The sequence below is a fragment of the Lissotriton vulgaris genome, chromosome 12 (assembly GCF_964263255.1).
Source record: "Lissotriton vulgaris chromosome 12, aLisVul1.2, whole genome shotgun sequence".
NCBI classification, from domain to species: Eukaryota; Metazoa; Chordata; class Amphibia; order Caudata; family Salamandridae; genus Lissotriton; species Lissotriton vulgaris.
Genome location: NC_141700.1, coordinates 348,915,901 through 348,934,054, shown reverse-complemented (window position 1 = coordinate 348,934,054; position 18,154 = coordinate 348,915,901). Strand labels below are relative to the sequence as shown.

The following is an 18,154-nucleotide window of genomic DNA, read 5'->3' as shown; positions in this document are numbered from 1 at the left end:
CCACCACATCCACCACCACATCCACCACCACATCCACCACCACTTCCACCGCATCCACCACCACCACATCCACCACCACATCCACCACCACCACCACCACATCCAACACCGCATCCACCACCACCACATCCACCAGCACATCCACCACCTCATCCGCCACCTCATCCACCACCATCACTTCCACCACCACATCCACCACCGCATCCACCACCACTTTCACCACATCCACCACCACCACATCCACCACCACCACCACATCTACCACATCACCACCACATCCACCACCTCCACCACCACATCACCACATCCACCACCACATCCACCACCACATCCACCCCCACATCCACCCCCACATCCACCACATCCACCATCACCACCACCACCACCACCACATCCACCACCACCACCACATCTATATGTGTGTGGCTCTGTGTGTGTGTGTAGGTGCAAATGCAATGTTCTTGGATTTTTGTCACAATAAAATACACTGAACATAATCTTCACAAAAGTTATTTATAAACGTTTAAGCTATGGCCATTATAAATTACAATTACTTTTATTCAAGTATTAATTATTTACAAAATTAAAAGCCATTGTTATTTGTAATATCAAGACATCCAAGTCACGTAAATACAACACACATTGCATTACAAATGCTATAGGTGTCACATTTGCAAAAGTTAAAACTATTGACATTGTAACTGACAAAGCTATTAATTTTGCTACTTTCAAAACCAACACATAAATAAAAAAAGTGTCATTTACAATACCAATAGCTCAAACTTTCCTAATGCGAGACCTATTGCATTTCCAATGCTTGTGTTTCTTTTCCTGTCCACTTGTTGGGAGCATTGTTACTGGAAATAACTAGATAAAGTGTTTGTTTGTTTGGCCTTTCCAAAAACCTCAGTTTAGGAGCGCTTACTTTATAGAGATCTGAACCTTATTCAGTCCAGTGGAAGTATTCATAATCTCTTTTACAAAGGCATGTCAAAGAATCAGCCTCTGACTGTGTGTGGCCTAGGGGCCATCGTAATCTGGGTCCTCCTGAAGAGATATTTTCATTTATAGTGCAGTTTATGTTGGTTACTGGCATTCAAGTTGCGTATTATGGCCAGCTTGCCAAATCTTTTGGGTCAGTTTGGCCTTCTATGCCATTTTTAAAATCTTTGCCTGGATCACGGGGATTTGGATCCTCCTTAAAAGATGTTTTTTAGGTCGAAGCCTGCATTGCTGGGCATGGCCCTGCTGCAGGCAAAGACATATTGTGAGTAGGGGATTTCAGTATGGCATGAAGCCACGCCCCTTTTTTCCATTGGCAGGCCTCTGGAAACGGAGGCCTGCCATTGGAAAAAGCTCCTGTTTAGCAGATTTGTCTGCTCTGGATCCCACCTCTCGAGGACTCCATGACCTGCCTTACGGTAGCCGGCAATATTTTCAGAAATATTGCCTTGGCAACCATGAGGCAGGTCAGGGAGTCCTGGAGGGGCGGGAATCAGTATCGTGCGCTCAAGTAACAATTATCACAGCATGAGACCCCACTTATCACAGCATGTCAACAGGCGCCCCAGGCTGCTGGAGCACTCAACTATAATTAAAGTGCAGTTGAGTGCTCCAGCAGTGTGGGGCGCCTCTCTGCATGCTGTGATAATTATCACTTTGGGGCCTCTTGCTGTGATAATTAGGGCGGCATGCTCTATTTGCAGCACTGAACATTTTCAAAGAAGGCAAAGCAGTGACATTCATTGGAGACACTCACCCTCACTCGCCCTCAACCCCTCACACCCCCTGACCCCTCACACACCACCTCCTCACCCTCACACCCCTCACCCTCTAACCCTCACACACCCTCTCACCCTCACACACCCTCTCACCCTCACACCCCCTCACCTTCACACACCCTCTCACCCTCACACACCCTCTCACCCTCACACCGCCTCACCCTCACACCGCCTCACCCTCACCCTCACACCCCCTCACCCCCCCTCACCCTCACACCGCCTCACCCTCACACCGCCTCACCCTCACACCCCCTCACCCTCACACCCCCTCACCCTCACACCCCCTCACCCTCACACCCCCTCACCCTCACACCCCCTCACCCTCACACCCCCTCACCCTCACACCCCCTCACCCTCACACCCCATCACCCTCACACCCTCTCACCCTCACACCCCTCACATACCCTCACACACCCTCACTCACCCTCACTCACCCTCACACCCCCACTCACCCTCACACCCCCTCACCCTCACACCCCCTCACCCTCACACCCCCTCACACCCTCTCACCCTCACCCCCAAACCCCCTCACCCTCACACACCCTCACTCTCACACACCCTCACACACCCCCTCACCCTCACACACCCTCACTCACTCTCACACCCTCACCCTCCCTCACACCCCCTCACACCCCCTCACCCTCACTCCCCCTCACCCACCATCACCCTCACCCACCATCACCCTCAAAAACCCTCACCCCCCTCACCCACCCTCACACACCCTCACTCACCCTCACACACCCTCACCCGCATAGCATAACAAAACATAGCATAACGAAACACAGCATAGCATAGCATAACAAACAAAAGCATAGGATAGCAAAAGCACAGTATAACAAAACAAAGCATAGGATAGCAAAACAAAACCTAGCATAACAAAACACAACAAAGCATAGCATAGCATAACAAAACACAACAAAACATAGCATAGCATAACAAAACATAGCATAACAAAACAAAGCATAACACAACAAAGCATAGCAAAACAAAACATATCATAGTAAAACATAGCATAGCATAACATAACACAACAAAACATAGCATAACAAAACATAGCAAAACACAGCAAAACATAGCATAGCATAACCTAACACAACAAAACAGCAGAACAAAACAGCATAACATAACAAAACATAGCATAACATAACATAAAACAAAGCATAGCATAACAAAACATAGCATAACAAAACAGCAAAACACAACAAAATATAGCATAGCATAACTAAACACAACAAAACATAGCATACATAACAAAACACAGCATTGCAAAGCATAGCAAAACATAGCATAGCATAAGAAAACACAACAAAACATGGCACAGCATAACCAAACACAACATAGCATAACAAAACAAAGCTTAGCATAACGAAACATAGTATAACAAAGCATAGCATAGCAAAACATAGCATAACAAAACATAGCATAACAAATCATAGCAAAACACAACAAAACATAGCATAGCATAACAAAGCATAGGATAGCAAAACTAAACATAGCATAGCATAACTAATCAGAATAACATAACAAAACATAGCATAACAAAACAACAACACATAGCAGAACAAAACATAGCATAACATAACAAAGCATAGCATTGCAAAGCATAGCAAAACCTAGCATAGCATAACAAAACACAAAAAAGCATAGCATAACAAAATACAACATAGCATAGCATAACAAAACACAACATAGCATAGCCTAACAAAACAACGCTTGGCATAGCATAACAAAACATAGCATAACAAAGCATAGCATAAAAAAGCATAGCATAACAAAGCATAGCATAACAAAACATAGCATAGCAAAACAAAGCATAGCATAATAAAACAAAACATAGCATAGCATAACACAAAATAGCATAACAAAGCATAGCATATCAAAACACAACAAAGCATAGCATAGCATAACAAAACACAACAAACCATAGCATAGCATAACAAAACAAAGCATAGGATAGCAAAACAAACATAGCATAGCATAACAAAACATTGCATAACATGACAAAACATAGCATAACAAAACACAACACATAGCATAACAAAACAGCAAAACACAACATAGCATAGCTTAACAAAACACAACAAAACATAGCACAGCAAAACAAAACATATAATAGCATAGCAAAACATAGCATATCAAACACAACAAAACATAGCATAGCATAACAAAACATAGCATAGCAAAACAAAGCATAGCATAATAAAACACAACATATAGCATAGCATAACAAAACATAGCATAACAAAGCATAGCATAACATAGCATAGCAAAACATAGCATAACAAAGCATAGCATAACAAAGCATAGCATAACAAAACATAGCATAACAAAACATAGCATAGCAAAACATAGCATAGCAAAACAAAGCATAGCATAGCAAAACACAACAAAACATAGCATAGCATAACAAAGCAAAGCATAGCAAAACACAACAAAGCATAGCATAACAAAACAAAGCATGGGATAGCAAAACATAGCATAGCATAATAAAACAAAGCATAACAAAACATAGCATAGCATAGCAAAACAAAACACAACACGTAGCATAACAAAACATAGCAAAACACAAAAAAACATAGCATAGCATAACAAATCGTAGCAAAACACAACAAAACATCGCATAGTATAACAAAACAAAGCATAGGATAGCAAAAAAACATAGCATAGCATAACAAAACAAAGCATAGAATAGCAAAACAAAACTTTGCATAGCATAACGAAACATAGCATAACATAACAAAACATAGCATAGCATAACAAAGCACAGCAACACATAGCATAACAAAACATAGCAAAACACAACAAAACATAGCATAGCTTAACAAAACACAACAAAAGATAGCATAACAAAACAAAACATATCATAGCCTAGCAAAACATAGCATAGCGTACCAAACGCAACAAAACATAACATAGCATAACAAAATATAGCATAGCAAAACAAAGCATAACACACACAACCCCACACACACAACCACACACACACAACCACGCACACACAACCACAACCACACACACAACCGCACACACATCTATCTATCTATCTATCTATCTATCTATCTATCTATCTATCTATCTATCGATCTATCTATTGCCCTCACTTCTATCTATCTATCTATCTATCTATCTATCTATCTATCTATCTATCTATCTATCTATCTATCTATCTATCTATCTATCTATCTATCTATCTATTTCCCTCACTCTATCTGTCTATCGATCTATCGCCCTCACTCTATCTGTCTATCTATCGCCCTCACTCTATCTGTCTATCTATCGCCCTCACTCTATCTTGCTATTGCCCTCACTATCTATCTATCGCCCTCACTCTATCTATCTATCTATCTATCTATCTATCTATCTATCTATCTATCTATCTATCTATCTATCTAGCTATCTATCACCTTCACTCTATCCATCGCCCTCACTCTATCGCCCTCTATCTATCTATCTATCTATCTATCTATCTATCTATCTATCTATCTATCTATCTATCTATCTATCTATCTATCTATCTATCTATCTGCCTCACTCTATCTATCAATCTATCTATCTTTTGCCCTCACTCTATCTATCGCCCTCACTCTATCTATCTATCTATTGCCCTCACTATCTATCGCCCTCACTCTATCTATCTATCATTCTATTTATCTAGATACTGATCGCCATCACTCTATCTATCTGTCTAGCTATCTATCGCCCTCCCTCTATCTATCGCCCTCACTCTATCTATCTATCCCACTCACTCTATCTATTGCATCACCACAGCATTACTCAGCACCACCACAGCATCACTAAGGGGCACAACAACATCACTATGCGCTACCACTGGATCATTGAATGCCACTGCATCACTAGTCGCCACCACAACATCACTCAGCGCCACCACAACATCAATCTGTGCAACCATTCGACAACTGGGTCAAATATGTTCTCTCAATGTTTCAAGATTTATTACAAGTGTCACAGAAAGAGGTTAGTATTTCACTTCTGTTCTTGGATTTTCGTCACAATAAAATACACTGAACATATTCTTCACAAAAGTTATTTACAAAAGTTTAAGCTATTGCCATTATAAATTGCAATAACTTTTATTTAAGTATTAATTATTAAAATAATTAAAAGCCATTGTTATTTGTAATATCAATACATCTAAGTCACATGAATACAACACATATTGCATTACAAATGCTATAGGTGTCACAAGTTATATCTATTGGCACTGTAAATGACAAAGCTATTATTTTTGCTATTTTCAAAACCAACACATAAATAAAAAATGTGTCATTTACAATACCAATGGCTCAAACTTTCCTAATGCGAGACCTTATACATTGCAAATGATTGTTTCATTTATAGTATGGTTTCTGTTGCAAAGCATTCAAATTGCTTATTATATCCAGTCTTCCATATCTTCGGGGGGTCAGTTTGATCCCCTCTGCCCTTTTTGAAATCTTTTCAAAAGGCCCTATAATGTCTACTAGTTTATCCTAATATCTTCCATGATCTGCCTAGGCCATTCATGGGATGTTTGACAAACCTAACTCAGTTGCCAGTTTTAAGCTATCCTCCCATGAGTGCGCCTGCATTTTCTTTTTTTATGAGTTTATGCACAGTCCTCAAGTGTAATTGACCCCACCAAGACCAGGACCCATTCTGATGACCATGTATAGCAGAGCTCATTTGAATCAAGTTTCTCCTTTGTTTAGCTTACCAATCGGGATGCTGGGGCCAATATACTCCCTCTTATGCTTCAGCCTTGATGGGGAGATTCCAGACTTCCAAATCCAGGTCATGCTCCTCCAAAAAGAACTTCTGAGCTTTGTGGTCTCCTCAGTATCTCCTTGCCATGATTTATTCTCAGAATTTCTCCCTGAGGCAGTTGCCCTCTTTGTGTCGACTCCTAAAATAAACTTCCTCTTTGGAAGAGTGTGTGGTGGGGGAGAATCTGATTTTCTAAGAGAGGCCATGCAATGTTCTTAAAAAGGACCAAGCAGTTCAGGTTTCTTGGCATGCAAAGCCACTGAGGAGTTGTGCTGCATGAAGAAAAGTACTTTGTGGGGGGCAGAATAAATGGCCAAATGAGCAGAGCCTGAGATGTGTAGGATAGACACTATATCTCTAGGTCCAAATGTCCTACACTCCTACGCAGATGACACTCAGCTGATCCTCTTGCTCACCGAGGACCCCACCGACGCCAAAACCAACTTCTGCAACGCTGTGACTAACGTAGCCAAATGGATGAAAAACAACAGCCTCGAACTCAACTCCGACAAAACTGAAGTACTGATCTTCGGGAAGAACACCTCCGGATGGGACCACAGCTAGTGGTCTGCAGAGCTCGGACTCATACCACACTCGCAACCTCTGCACCATCCCAACTGCCAACTAACCATTAAATTAAAAGTTAAAGCAGTTGCCTCCTAATGCTCCTCCTAATGCTTCCACACACTTCTCATGCTCTTGCAGAATCTGCAGATGGATCCCAACCAACACCAGAAAGACTGTTACTCAGGGCCTCGTCACCAGCTGCCTCGACTACGGCAACACCCTCTATGCCAGTATCCCCATCCAGCTCCTCAGAAGACTCCAGATCGTACAGAAGGCTGCGGCCACACTCCTCCAGGACCTCCCCAAACGAACCCACATCGCCCCTCACCTCAGAGACCTCCACTGGCTCCCCATCCAGGAAAGATGCCAGTTCAAGATCCTCATACACGCCTACAAAACCCTCCATAACCTAGGACCAGCCTAGTTTAACTATCAACTGAGTTCCACCAACCTGCCAGCCACCTACACTTCTCTTTACTTGCCCTCGCATACACCCCCCATTATCTGCCGCAGCAGCGGCCGATCCTTCTCCTACACCGCAGCCAAGACCTGGAACTACCTCCCGCTCCAGCTCCGTATAACCCCCTCGCTGTCAGACTTCAGACAGAGACTCAAGACTTGGTGTTTAGACCGAGACCGAGCGCCCAGATACCCAAGGGCGGGGGGGGGGGGATAGAGTGCGCTTTACAAATGCTGATTAAGTGAGTGATTGAAATCTGGATTTTGTCTTCATTGTGAAATAGAGTGTGTGTTACAAGGATACTGAGCGAAACACTGAGATGGACTGATAAGAGTAGGCTGCCTCTTGGTCATACTGGACATATCCACAGCTTTTGATACCATAAGCTATCAAGCACTTTTCATTAGAAATGCTGAGGTTGCTTAATCCAGGCCTCTACCGATTAGCTAGTTTAGGTCTTTTCTTACTTACTAGATCACAGAGTACAGATAGGTTCCTTTCTGCCAGCCGCACTTTCACCAGGGAACGATGTTCCACAGGGCAGCTGTTTGATGTTGTTTGTAACCTCTATAAGGGCCTACTTTTTAGCCTGTTTATGGTATCTGTTGTTAGAGTTCAGTCATATGCATATGGATTCTTAACAATACATCAGTATAGTAGAAAACAACCACATTAATCCTGACCTTTTATGGGGCTTCTAATACAAGATCCAGAGATGAAAAGATCAGAGTTTTCTTCAAATGAACAAAAGCAAAACAGACTTTCTTTTTTCATTGGCAAAGGTCTAACAGACCTAAGAACTATAAATATCCCTAATCTCTTTAACCAAACGTTTTGTTTAGCACTAACAGTGACGAATTTTAGTTTTATATTTGATTGTGGAATTACCTTAATAGTCCAGCAGACAAGATGGTGTGAAGCTGTTTCCATCAGTTAGGAAAGTTAAAACCTTTTCTTCTTTTACTGTCAGTTCAGCACTAAGTCTTAGTAGTAGGGGAGTTAATTAACTCTAGGCTTATTTCAACTTTCTCTGCGCTAGCCTATCGACATCATCAATAGCTTCTTTGTAAAGGGATCAAAGACGCAGTGGTGCGTGCAGTTGTGGGTCTTAGGCATAGGGATCATGTCTCCCTGGCAGGAACATCCTTGCATTGGCTTCCAGTGATAAAGAGGATCAAGTAAAGATTGTTCTGCTAGGGATTGAGATGCTATCACCAACTAGGTGGATTTTCTGTGATTGAATAATACTATATGTTCATACTTGCTGTTTATACAGCCACAAACGTGTTCTCTTTACGCTACCAAGGTATGAACTTAAATCTAGGGGCGGAAGAGCTTCCTCAGTGGCAAGTCTCCTATACTTTGGAAGTCTTTCCTATACACCTCCACCCTCTATTCACAGCCTTACGGCAGCTCTGAAAGTCTCCCTTTTTTAAGACCAGCACCTTGGGACCACACGGAGGTGGACAACACTTTATAAATGTCATCATCCATTCATTGAATCACTGCTTTACCCTCCCCATCCCAACTTTCATAATACTTGGTGTTCTGTCACATACCCAACCCAATTCTTTAGTCCCTCTCATCCAATTGTAACAAAAATTTTAAAAAAAAATGTTCTCCTTTTTATCATACCAATTTCCTTTACTGCTCTTCATGCCCTCCCTCCCTACCTGAAGCCATGCTCTACAGAGGGCGCAGCTTAGATACTAGCTGCTTGAGAGCCGCGTGAGCATACCTGAAATCCATACCTGTGGTTGACAGGGAAGACAGGAGGAGGTGGTGGTGGCAAGGAGCAACCCATGTTTCTCTTCCACACTGTGGTCCACAAAGATGCAAGAGAGGTGATGTTAAGGGTGGTGAGATGGAGCATAGCCATGTCCCGTTCTTTTAATTCGGTCAGGTCCCTGGAGACCTAGGCGAGGTGGGTGAAAATCAGTGAAGCATTGCTTGCCTTCGCGTTGCTAAATCAGCTTTCATTTTTCCACTGTTGTGACTTCATAGCTTTGAATATCTGATCCATGATCATGCTAATAACTTCCCTTAGAAGCCATACATAAGTCATATGTGTGTTTGTTCTGTCCTTATCCTGTACCAGCGTAAATATTCAATAAATTGCCGCAGTAAAACTATTCTCCCACACTTCAGTGGACACTAGTAGTGTCCGGGAACTACTGATTTCTTCCACGTTTAACAGAATAGCACCCAAATTCGTTTCTGTTTGACCATGTGGTTTTCCTTGCTTTCACTTTTCTTTTATTCTTTTTCTATATATTTCAAAAATTGGCTTTCTTTATGTTGTAGGTTTTCCGCCCTAAACCAGTCAAATGTTAATTAAATCTGAAGAGGTGAGTACATAAATATTTCAATACGTAGGTAACGTCATTGAGTGAATGACATACTGACCCTCACTAACTTGTATATTACCCTTCCCCTCAGGACCCTGAGTTTTGCACCATTTCTTCTTCCAATACCTACATCCTCACTTTAGGTGCTAATCTGGACCCCTTAACACAGAGTCCCCGCGATAGACAGCTGCATTTCATTTAAGATGATGCAGGTTTTTTCCATTATATTGAAATTACGTTATAGTGCTTTCTACCTCTAACAAGGCTTTGACTATATAGGGTATTAAAATGAAGCTCCCCTTATAGATCACTACCAGTAAGCGCACCTTTTGTTTAGAATTTCGCATTAGTTCATTTTTACACTGTAATGCAGTGGTAGAAATTGCCTTTTCCGCAGTTATGAAATTGCAATGTTGCCATAATCGCTTCATGTTCTCACTTTTCTCCCTATTAGTCTAATGGGTAGCACCGCCCCCTTCCATTCGAATAGCTTTCTGTGTCATTATGTGGAAGCAGAAATGAGAAAATAATCATTTGTTGAGAGATGCCAATGTTTTTGTTTTTGATTAAAAGACCTGGGAATGTAAATGTGTGCCATTAGCATCCATTAACGTTTAGCTTTACCTCTGTGCCAGTCGTGACCTACAATTCAATCATCTGCTCCTTCATTAATGCCAATGTGAGCGCAGGCACTTCTGAGTTTACCTTCACAGTGGGGCCTCATTAGATCCCACTGCTAGGAACGTGCACAACGATAAAGCTGAAAGGACTGTAGAAAAATGTTATTTTCTCACAATTTTTTGCATGCTTGCAGGAGTTTCTATTCATTTTACCCTGCCATCTCTCAAAGGCCTAGTGTTTCATGTCCTGCTTCTGTGAACTTCAGACTTATTAGGTCTCGAAAAGGCAGCTGCAGGCTGCCTCTACGAGGCATCAAATAATCTGTATTAGTAGTGAAACTCCACCCATTATGTTTTTCTTTGTGTTGTCACTTGCCATTGGTTAAATGTGTCATTGCTGGTTTCATTTCACGCATTGATTGGCTGGTGGTCCGAAACGTCATTTCCGGTTTACTATCATTTCGAAGGAAGCAGCACCGACCAACAACAGTCTAATTCCGCTGCTAGCTGTTATGTATTCATTTAGGGACTACTTTGTCTGTGATTACGTGATACAGCCCACCCCAGGCTCAAACCCTGTTGTCTAGGTCCAAAGTCGGCAGCGTTATACCTTGAGCCACCTCCTTGTTTTTAGTAAGTGAACCGCTGGCCTAATCTCTGAGGAGACAACTTTTAGCATATGAGTTCTCTGATGGTTCCTCAGTGTCTGTGAATCATGTTTTCTAAAACTAGCCAATTGAATGCTTTTTAATTGCTATACCTCTCTATTTTGGAACTGTTGCAGGTCATTTGGCCCTAACCATGCCATCAGCTCTTGTGGGTTTAACGATTAATTCGTAAGGAACTTTTACTCCTCATTTGATTATGAACTATATTGAGGGAAGTTGTTTGTGGTCTACTCCTAAGCAGGGTAGTTTTGTCAAAGCAGCTGTTTTATGGCAGCTTAGTTTGAGTCAACACCTTATGGGCATGCAACTACATTGTGACTCGACCACCTAATCACACGTTGGTGAAAAAAATGGGGCTCACTACCATGCCCTGTATATGTAAAATAATTCCCCTCAGCTGAGCATGAAGCTCCGCGGGATTCCTCACTAGATTTATTTTCTTGTAGGGACATCATTGTAATGTCTGTATCTATTTCTGCATCCCTTATGGAGCCAGCCCAAATAGTTATTGCTTTAAAATTAATGTGTCCTTTTAACTCAGTTCAGCATTGTTGTGAGGGTGGACTTGATCAGTTTGGGTATTTTTACCACTGCTAGTTTAGAACTACATATTTATAGGTCAGGCATTTTCCAATGAATTTTAATACTCTTAGGGACTTGTATAATTCCCATTGACAAACCAGAGATATGAATGTTGCATGCTGAGTAGTTTGCGAAGGGGAATGATATTGGCAATGGCACCTATGCACTAATGAATGAATGAATGAATGAGGTGGGATTTGTCAACGTGCAACTATGCCCAATGGGCGTCAAGGCGCCTAACTCAAAAAACTAGCTGAGGGCAACCAGAGACAGGAGCTTACTGATAGGCTTTAATGAAGCACCAGGTTTTCAAAGCTTTCCTGAAGAGATCCAGTGAAGGCTGTGATTTGATCTCAAGGGGAAGTGTGTTCCATAATTGGGGTGCCAGAATGGAGAAGGCCTTGCTCCCCCATCTAGCTTCCTAGCGCGTGGGACTACCAGTTGGTTTAGCTCTAGAGAGCGCAAACATCTGTTCGGGACATACCTAGTGAGCAAGGATCCCAGAGCATCAGCCGGGCCTGCCATCATGGCACTGTAAGTAAGGCAGAGAAGTTTAAACGATACTCTGGAGGTGATAGGGAGCCAATGGAGATTCTTCCTTGCCAAGGTCGCAGAGGACAGCAAAGGCAGGGCCAAAACAAATCGCGCCGCCGCATTCTGCACAACCTGTAGGCGCTGCAGAAGGCCCTTGTTGGCCCCGGCATAGAGAGAGTTACAATAGTCGAGCCTTGAGCCAACAAGAGCGATCACAACCTGCTTGCGTGTCTGTGGGGAAAGATAGTGAATGATTCTTTTAAGAGTCCTGATGACACCCCAGCAGGTGGCCGCCGTCCTATTGACCTGAAGTTCCATGGAGAGCCGGGTGTCAAAGATGACGCCTAGGTTCCTAGCAGATTGTGTGGGAGTGGGGCAGATGCCTAGAGATGGAGGCCACCACTCACCTGACCACATGCCCTGGTCTTTGCCAAAGACCAGGACCTCTGTTTTGTCACTGTTCAACTTTAGGGAGTTGAGAATCATCCACTCTGCAACAAGTTGCATGCGGGACCTAAAGTTGGACGCGGTGACATTCACAGAGTGGGTCAGGGACACCATAATCTGCGTGTCGTCGTCGTACGACACTACCTCCATCCCCTGAGATCTTACTAGTCTTGCAAGGGGGGCCACGTAGATATTAAACAGGGTCGGACTCAATGCCAACCCCTGTGGCACCCCACATTGCAGAGACTTAGCAGGGGAGAGGCAATCTCCAAGCATCACACGCTGCTCTCGCTGCTGTAGAAAAGAGTTCAGGAGACTGAGGGCCGGTCCTGTTATCCCTGCCTCCCTTAACCTGGATGTTAAAGTAAGGGGAGACAGGGTATCGAATGCTGCTGTAAGGTCCAGCAATACTAGCACGGTGGTTTGGCCCAGATCTACTTTCCGGCGGATGTTATCTGCGACTTTAGTCAAAGCAGACTCCGTGCTGTGAAGCTTTCTGAAGCCATGTTGGGACCCATCCAGAAACCCCGAAGCATCCAGGAAGTTGGAAAGATGACAATTCAAATGGGCCTCCAACATCTTAGCAGGTGCCGGCAGAAGGGATATTGGTCTAAAGTTCTTAAATAGACCAGGATCCAGGGTAGGCTTTTTAAGAAGAGGTTTTACAATAGCCCTCTTCCATGCCACCGGGAAAATACCTTGCTCCATTCATTATTTCCAGCATCGGAGGAAGAATGATATCCCTGCAGTCCTTTAGTATTTTCAAAGGGACAGGGTCCTGAGGAGAAGCTGATTTCGTTTTGTCTAGGAGGAGGTTGAGTCCCTCCATGGAGAGCGCAGGAAAGCGGTTAAGGGCCTGGAAAGCATCCGCATCCCAAGATTCCAGATGTTTAACTCGAGAGGAGTCCTCTTCACTCAGAGAGTTCCTCTGTGATTGTAGAGCCAGATAGATGTCATCTATTTTTTTATAGAAGAAATCTGAAATGTTGTTACATAGCTCCTGTGAGACAACCACAGGGTCGGGAGCCTGGAGAGAGCAGAGGGAGTCCACGATCTTAAAGAGCTCTTTAGATGACGTAAGAGAACAGGTCAAGTTAGTAAAATAATCCTGTTTCTCCTAATAACTCTGCTTTTATATTTTCGTAGCAGGCCCTTGTAAACTTCTCGGTCCTTAGGATCCCAAGATTTGCGCCAACCTCGTTCCTTCCTTCTACATTTTTAGATAATAATAGATAATAGATCTCATCACAAATTATCCATTTGCAAAGAGTCACAAAAGGACTTGCCTATTGAATATTAATTTGTCATGTGTCAATTTACGATTCCATGTGTTTGGGTCTGAATGTCGCGATGATGGTCTACAAGAGTTAACAGACAACCATCCATGTGCATTTCCAACGGTAAACTGTTTTTTATTTTTTTATTTTACAGTAACCTGTTCCAATGAAAACAACAGGTGTTGCCTCTGTTAAAAATTAAAAAAAGAAAAAGAAAACAATCCCACTTGGGAGACAAGGAAGTTGGGGAAGTGAGGGATGGAAGTAGTGGCTTCATTGACCACGGTCTGCTCCGTCTTTGGCTGGGACTATGACTCTCAAAGACAGAGCTGTCTCAAAGATGTTGTTTTGCAAATCAGTTGCCACTGTAACTTACGGGTCACCGATGTCACAACACATTCTAGTGGCTATTTGTAAAGGATTGCGCAACACTTTACTTAGTTGGGAAAGACTTTTACAACTTATAAAAAGGGCGGAAGTGTAAAAAGCCCTTCGGTGATTGAAAAATTCTGTGATTTTGTGCATCACAGTTTTTGCGACTGCAAAAGGGCTTTGTACTACAGACCCCTAAATTCCTGCAGTATTTGTGGACTGGGATGAAAAAAACACTGTTGGATTCTACTGAGGATCCAATACGAAAAGTGCAAATGTTTAAGCATATCCTATCTCAAACCAATATATATATATATATATATATATATATATATATATATATATATATATATATATATATATATATATATATATATATATATATATATATATATTGACTACCTTATTAAAAATTACGTTTGAATAACCTTTTAAAAATGGTTCTCCAGGCAGGGGTGCAAATACATTTTTTATTCTATTTGATAAACCTTAATAAATAATCAGACATGGCCATTTCAGACGAATTGCACTACCTGGAAGTCTACTTGACTGATGAGTTCGCCAAGGGGAGGAAAGTGTCTGATCTATACGAGCTTGTGCAGTATGCTGGAAATATCATCCCAAGACTGTAAGTAGTATGTTTAGCACATGACTTTATGTAGCAAGCATAAGGCGGTGAATCCTACGTATTGTCAATATTTTTCACATGCAAATATGCTGTATGACCGAACTTGTTTGCAGTTTATGTACGGTTACACTACTTGACTTCTTAAATCGCCTAATAATTTCGAAGCTTTTGGGAAATATATTTGCCTTCGGCATTTAATCCAGGGAATCCTGTGTAGTAATTACTTACAACCAACTGTGTGTGGTCTTGTATTACTGCAACTTCTCATGGAGGATGTTTCTTTGTGATAGTACCTCCTGCATCATCCCTGTTTGTCATGGAATCTTTCTGTTGAATGCCCATTCAAAAGGCCCTCCTGGTTTCTCTTTCACATTGATAGCCCCTGCTAATCACTGTTCCTGTCTTAGTCTAGCTGTTACCTTGGGTTAGCCTACTCTGCTATTGCCACTGTGATTATATGTGCTTGTGTCTCTTGCACGATCTTCCAACCTGGCATCCCCTTGGTGGTGGTCTTCTACTGTGCTTGTCATTCTAGGTGGCCTACTACTGTAATCAACTCTGTTGAAACATTCCTCTCTGTAATATCTGCCAGGAAGGGACTGTAGAAGTAGACTTTTAGAATCTGAGGTGACAGGAAGGTAATTGTATTCATCTAGAACTAGCAGACCTGTGTTCTTCTATAAAATAATGTGCTTTACTTTCTTAACACCTTGCTTTAGTATTTGAAGTTCATTTTATGATCTTTAAATAAATGTTTAGATGTATCCGTCTGCTCTTTTGCTGTACTTCTCACAAGGCATCAAATTCTGAGACTGTTTCACATCTTTTTTTATCAAACATATGTTAATGTTTGTATAATTGTTTGGGCACTATTTGGAAAGGTATTTTCATTTTTTGCTTCAGGGGTTTCACGCGATGGTAGCCTTCCTTTGTTGTGCTGGTCACTTTTTGCAATCATGAATTAGCTGTGAATGGCTCACGCATGTTAGAATTCCACATTAGCATTGTGTATCTGCAGATCTCACTCTTCCATGTCACCAGTATCTTCTGTAGCCTGCCATTTACTGACTCTTTGGCGCCGCATCACATCAGCTTGCCCATCTTGGACAAGGGTTGAGTCCAGTGTACTGAGAAGAAATAAATACATAAAGGTTTCTGTATCACTGCCTGTTTCATCATTCGTACTGAAGAACCTGAGATCAAAGGGCTTGTTATGAAAACGTTGTATGTAGGTGGGCCACCAGCTTTATGGATTCACACCACGTGCTCAGATGTCATCCTTAATTCAGAAAAAGCTAGTGACTGGTATCCTAATCAGTGGTGGGATGGAGAGGGGGGATTGGTAAATATTGGGCGTCATGAGAGAAGGTGCGCAGAGTGGGTTTTGGGTCACATTCACAAAAGAGGTGCCGGCCTTCATGAGATGTTGAGAGCTAGTTGGTGGACCTACTTTGTGAGTCAAATGCGCTGAGACCATAAGCCACTGCAAACGGTTAAGAGTCTCGATTTGTTTCCATGATAGGACAACCTCCTCTCACTCACTGTTGCAGTATGCTGTTTGGAAATGGTTAGCATGTGATATTAGGTCCTATCAATATTCCTTTTGGTTTTATAGTTTATGTGCTTATTACATTTTAGAACAGGATACACACATTTTTACTTCTTTAAGTTTTCAACTGGTTATGCCGTGGTCTGTGTTATCTGACGTGGTAAAAAATGGTACCTTTGCTAATGGAATGAAAATAGATTGTTCAGCTACTTTTTTACTTCCTTTAGTTGCACAGGTTGTGGAATTCCTATTGCCCTTCCAATAGCCCGATGCGCACAACATATTGTTTGGGGCCAAGGCCAAGACGTTTTCATGTTTATTTTGTCTTTGAGACAAGTAGGGCCATCCCTCTGCAGCACAAACTCGTTGGCTGCCAGATTACAGTACCACATTATGGATCAGGAACGGGTATTATCTGCAGTTAAGGTAATATTTGTGTCCATGCTGTTCGAACTTGTATTTATGGTTCATTAATACAAAGCCTTTATTATTAGGGGGAGCCCTCTAAGGAAATGTTTTAAGTTCAGACTGCACTACTGACACTGGTTCCAGTATGAACATGTGTACACACATTTGCAAAGTATAACAATGGGAAGCTTTGAAAATAATGCTTCCAAGATTTTCTCGGATTAGATGCAGATGTATACAAAAGCTTGAAAGCAAGATTGAAGATTCTTTGCTTTCAAAATAAAATGTTCATAAAAACAAATGCAGCTAGGAAACGTTTTTGCTAAACTACTGTGAAATCGTAGGTACCATTTCTTTTAAGCTTCATTTAGTAAAATGTGTTATGCGTTGATGCATGCGAGTATTTCCCCAAAATACTCCTAATGAAAAATCTGTGTAACCAGTTTCAATAAAACTATTGGAAACGTGAAAATAAACAAGCAATGGCAAAGCCAATAGGTATGAAAATCTGAAAGAAACACGTTAGTGTTAGATTCCTTACCTTAGAATATCCCCAGGCGTCAGTCTGGATCCGGAAACTTTTGCGTAGCAGTACCCCTGCGCGTCGGTAGGCGTCGTCTGCAGGCGTCCCCTGCGGCTCCGCGTCCGTCGTCGGCGTCGTGCGCCGTGATGACGTCGCTGGAGTATATAGACGCCGCCTCCGCGCGCTGACGTCAGTTCTTCTTTTTTCCGCGCCAGTGGACGCAGATCTGAAGAGCAGTACTCCGGTCTTTTGACCAAGTTTTTCGAATAGTTATTTCACTCTTTGTGCCTGATAGGATGCCTGGGTTCAAGCACTGTGATGACTGTGAGCGCACGATGTCGGTCACAGACCATCACCGCCTCTGTCTCCGGTGTCTGGGCCCCGACCACGACGTGGACTCCTGCGTCGACTGCCGGGCCCTCACCAACAAGGCTAGGCGGGAGCGGTCCCGCAAGCTACTGGAGCTCCGGGTGTCGGCCCCACGTCGGGACCGGGAGCTGTCCTGGTCCGGCCGGAGGTCGAGAGAGCGTTCGAGGGAGCGGTCGCGGAGCCGCGCCGAGCGTTCCGGAAGTCGACACCACTCGTCAGGCTCATCAGGTAAGAAGCACAAGAAGTCGGGGCGTCGT

General features: G+C 42.6%; 1 protein-coding gene across 1 annotated transcript in view; it reads left to right on the top strand.

Annotated features, from left to right (window-relative positions):
• The window catches only part of VPS35 (VPS35 retromer complex component), a 526,314-nt gene that overhangs the window by 141,051 nt on the left and 367,109 nt on the right, over positions 1-18,154 (top strand). Inside the window, exon 4 of the mRNA XM_086945112.1 lies at positions 14,925-15,048. Coding sequence (XP_086801238.1) covers positions 14,925-15,048 — 124 coding nt within the window. The remainder of the gene's footprint in view (positions 1-14,924; positions 15,049-18,154) is intronic.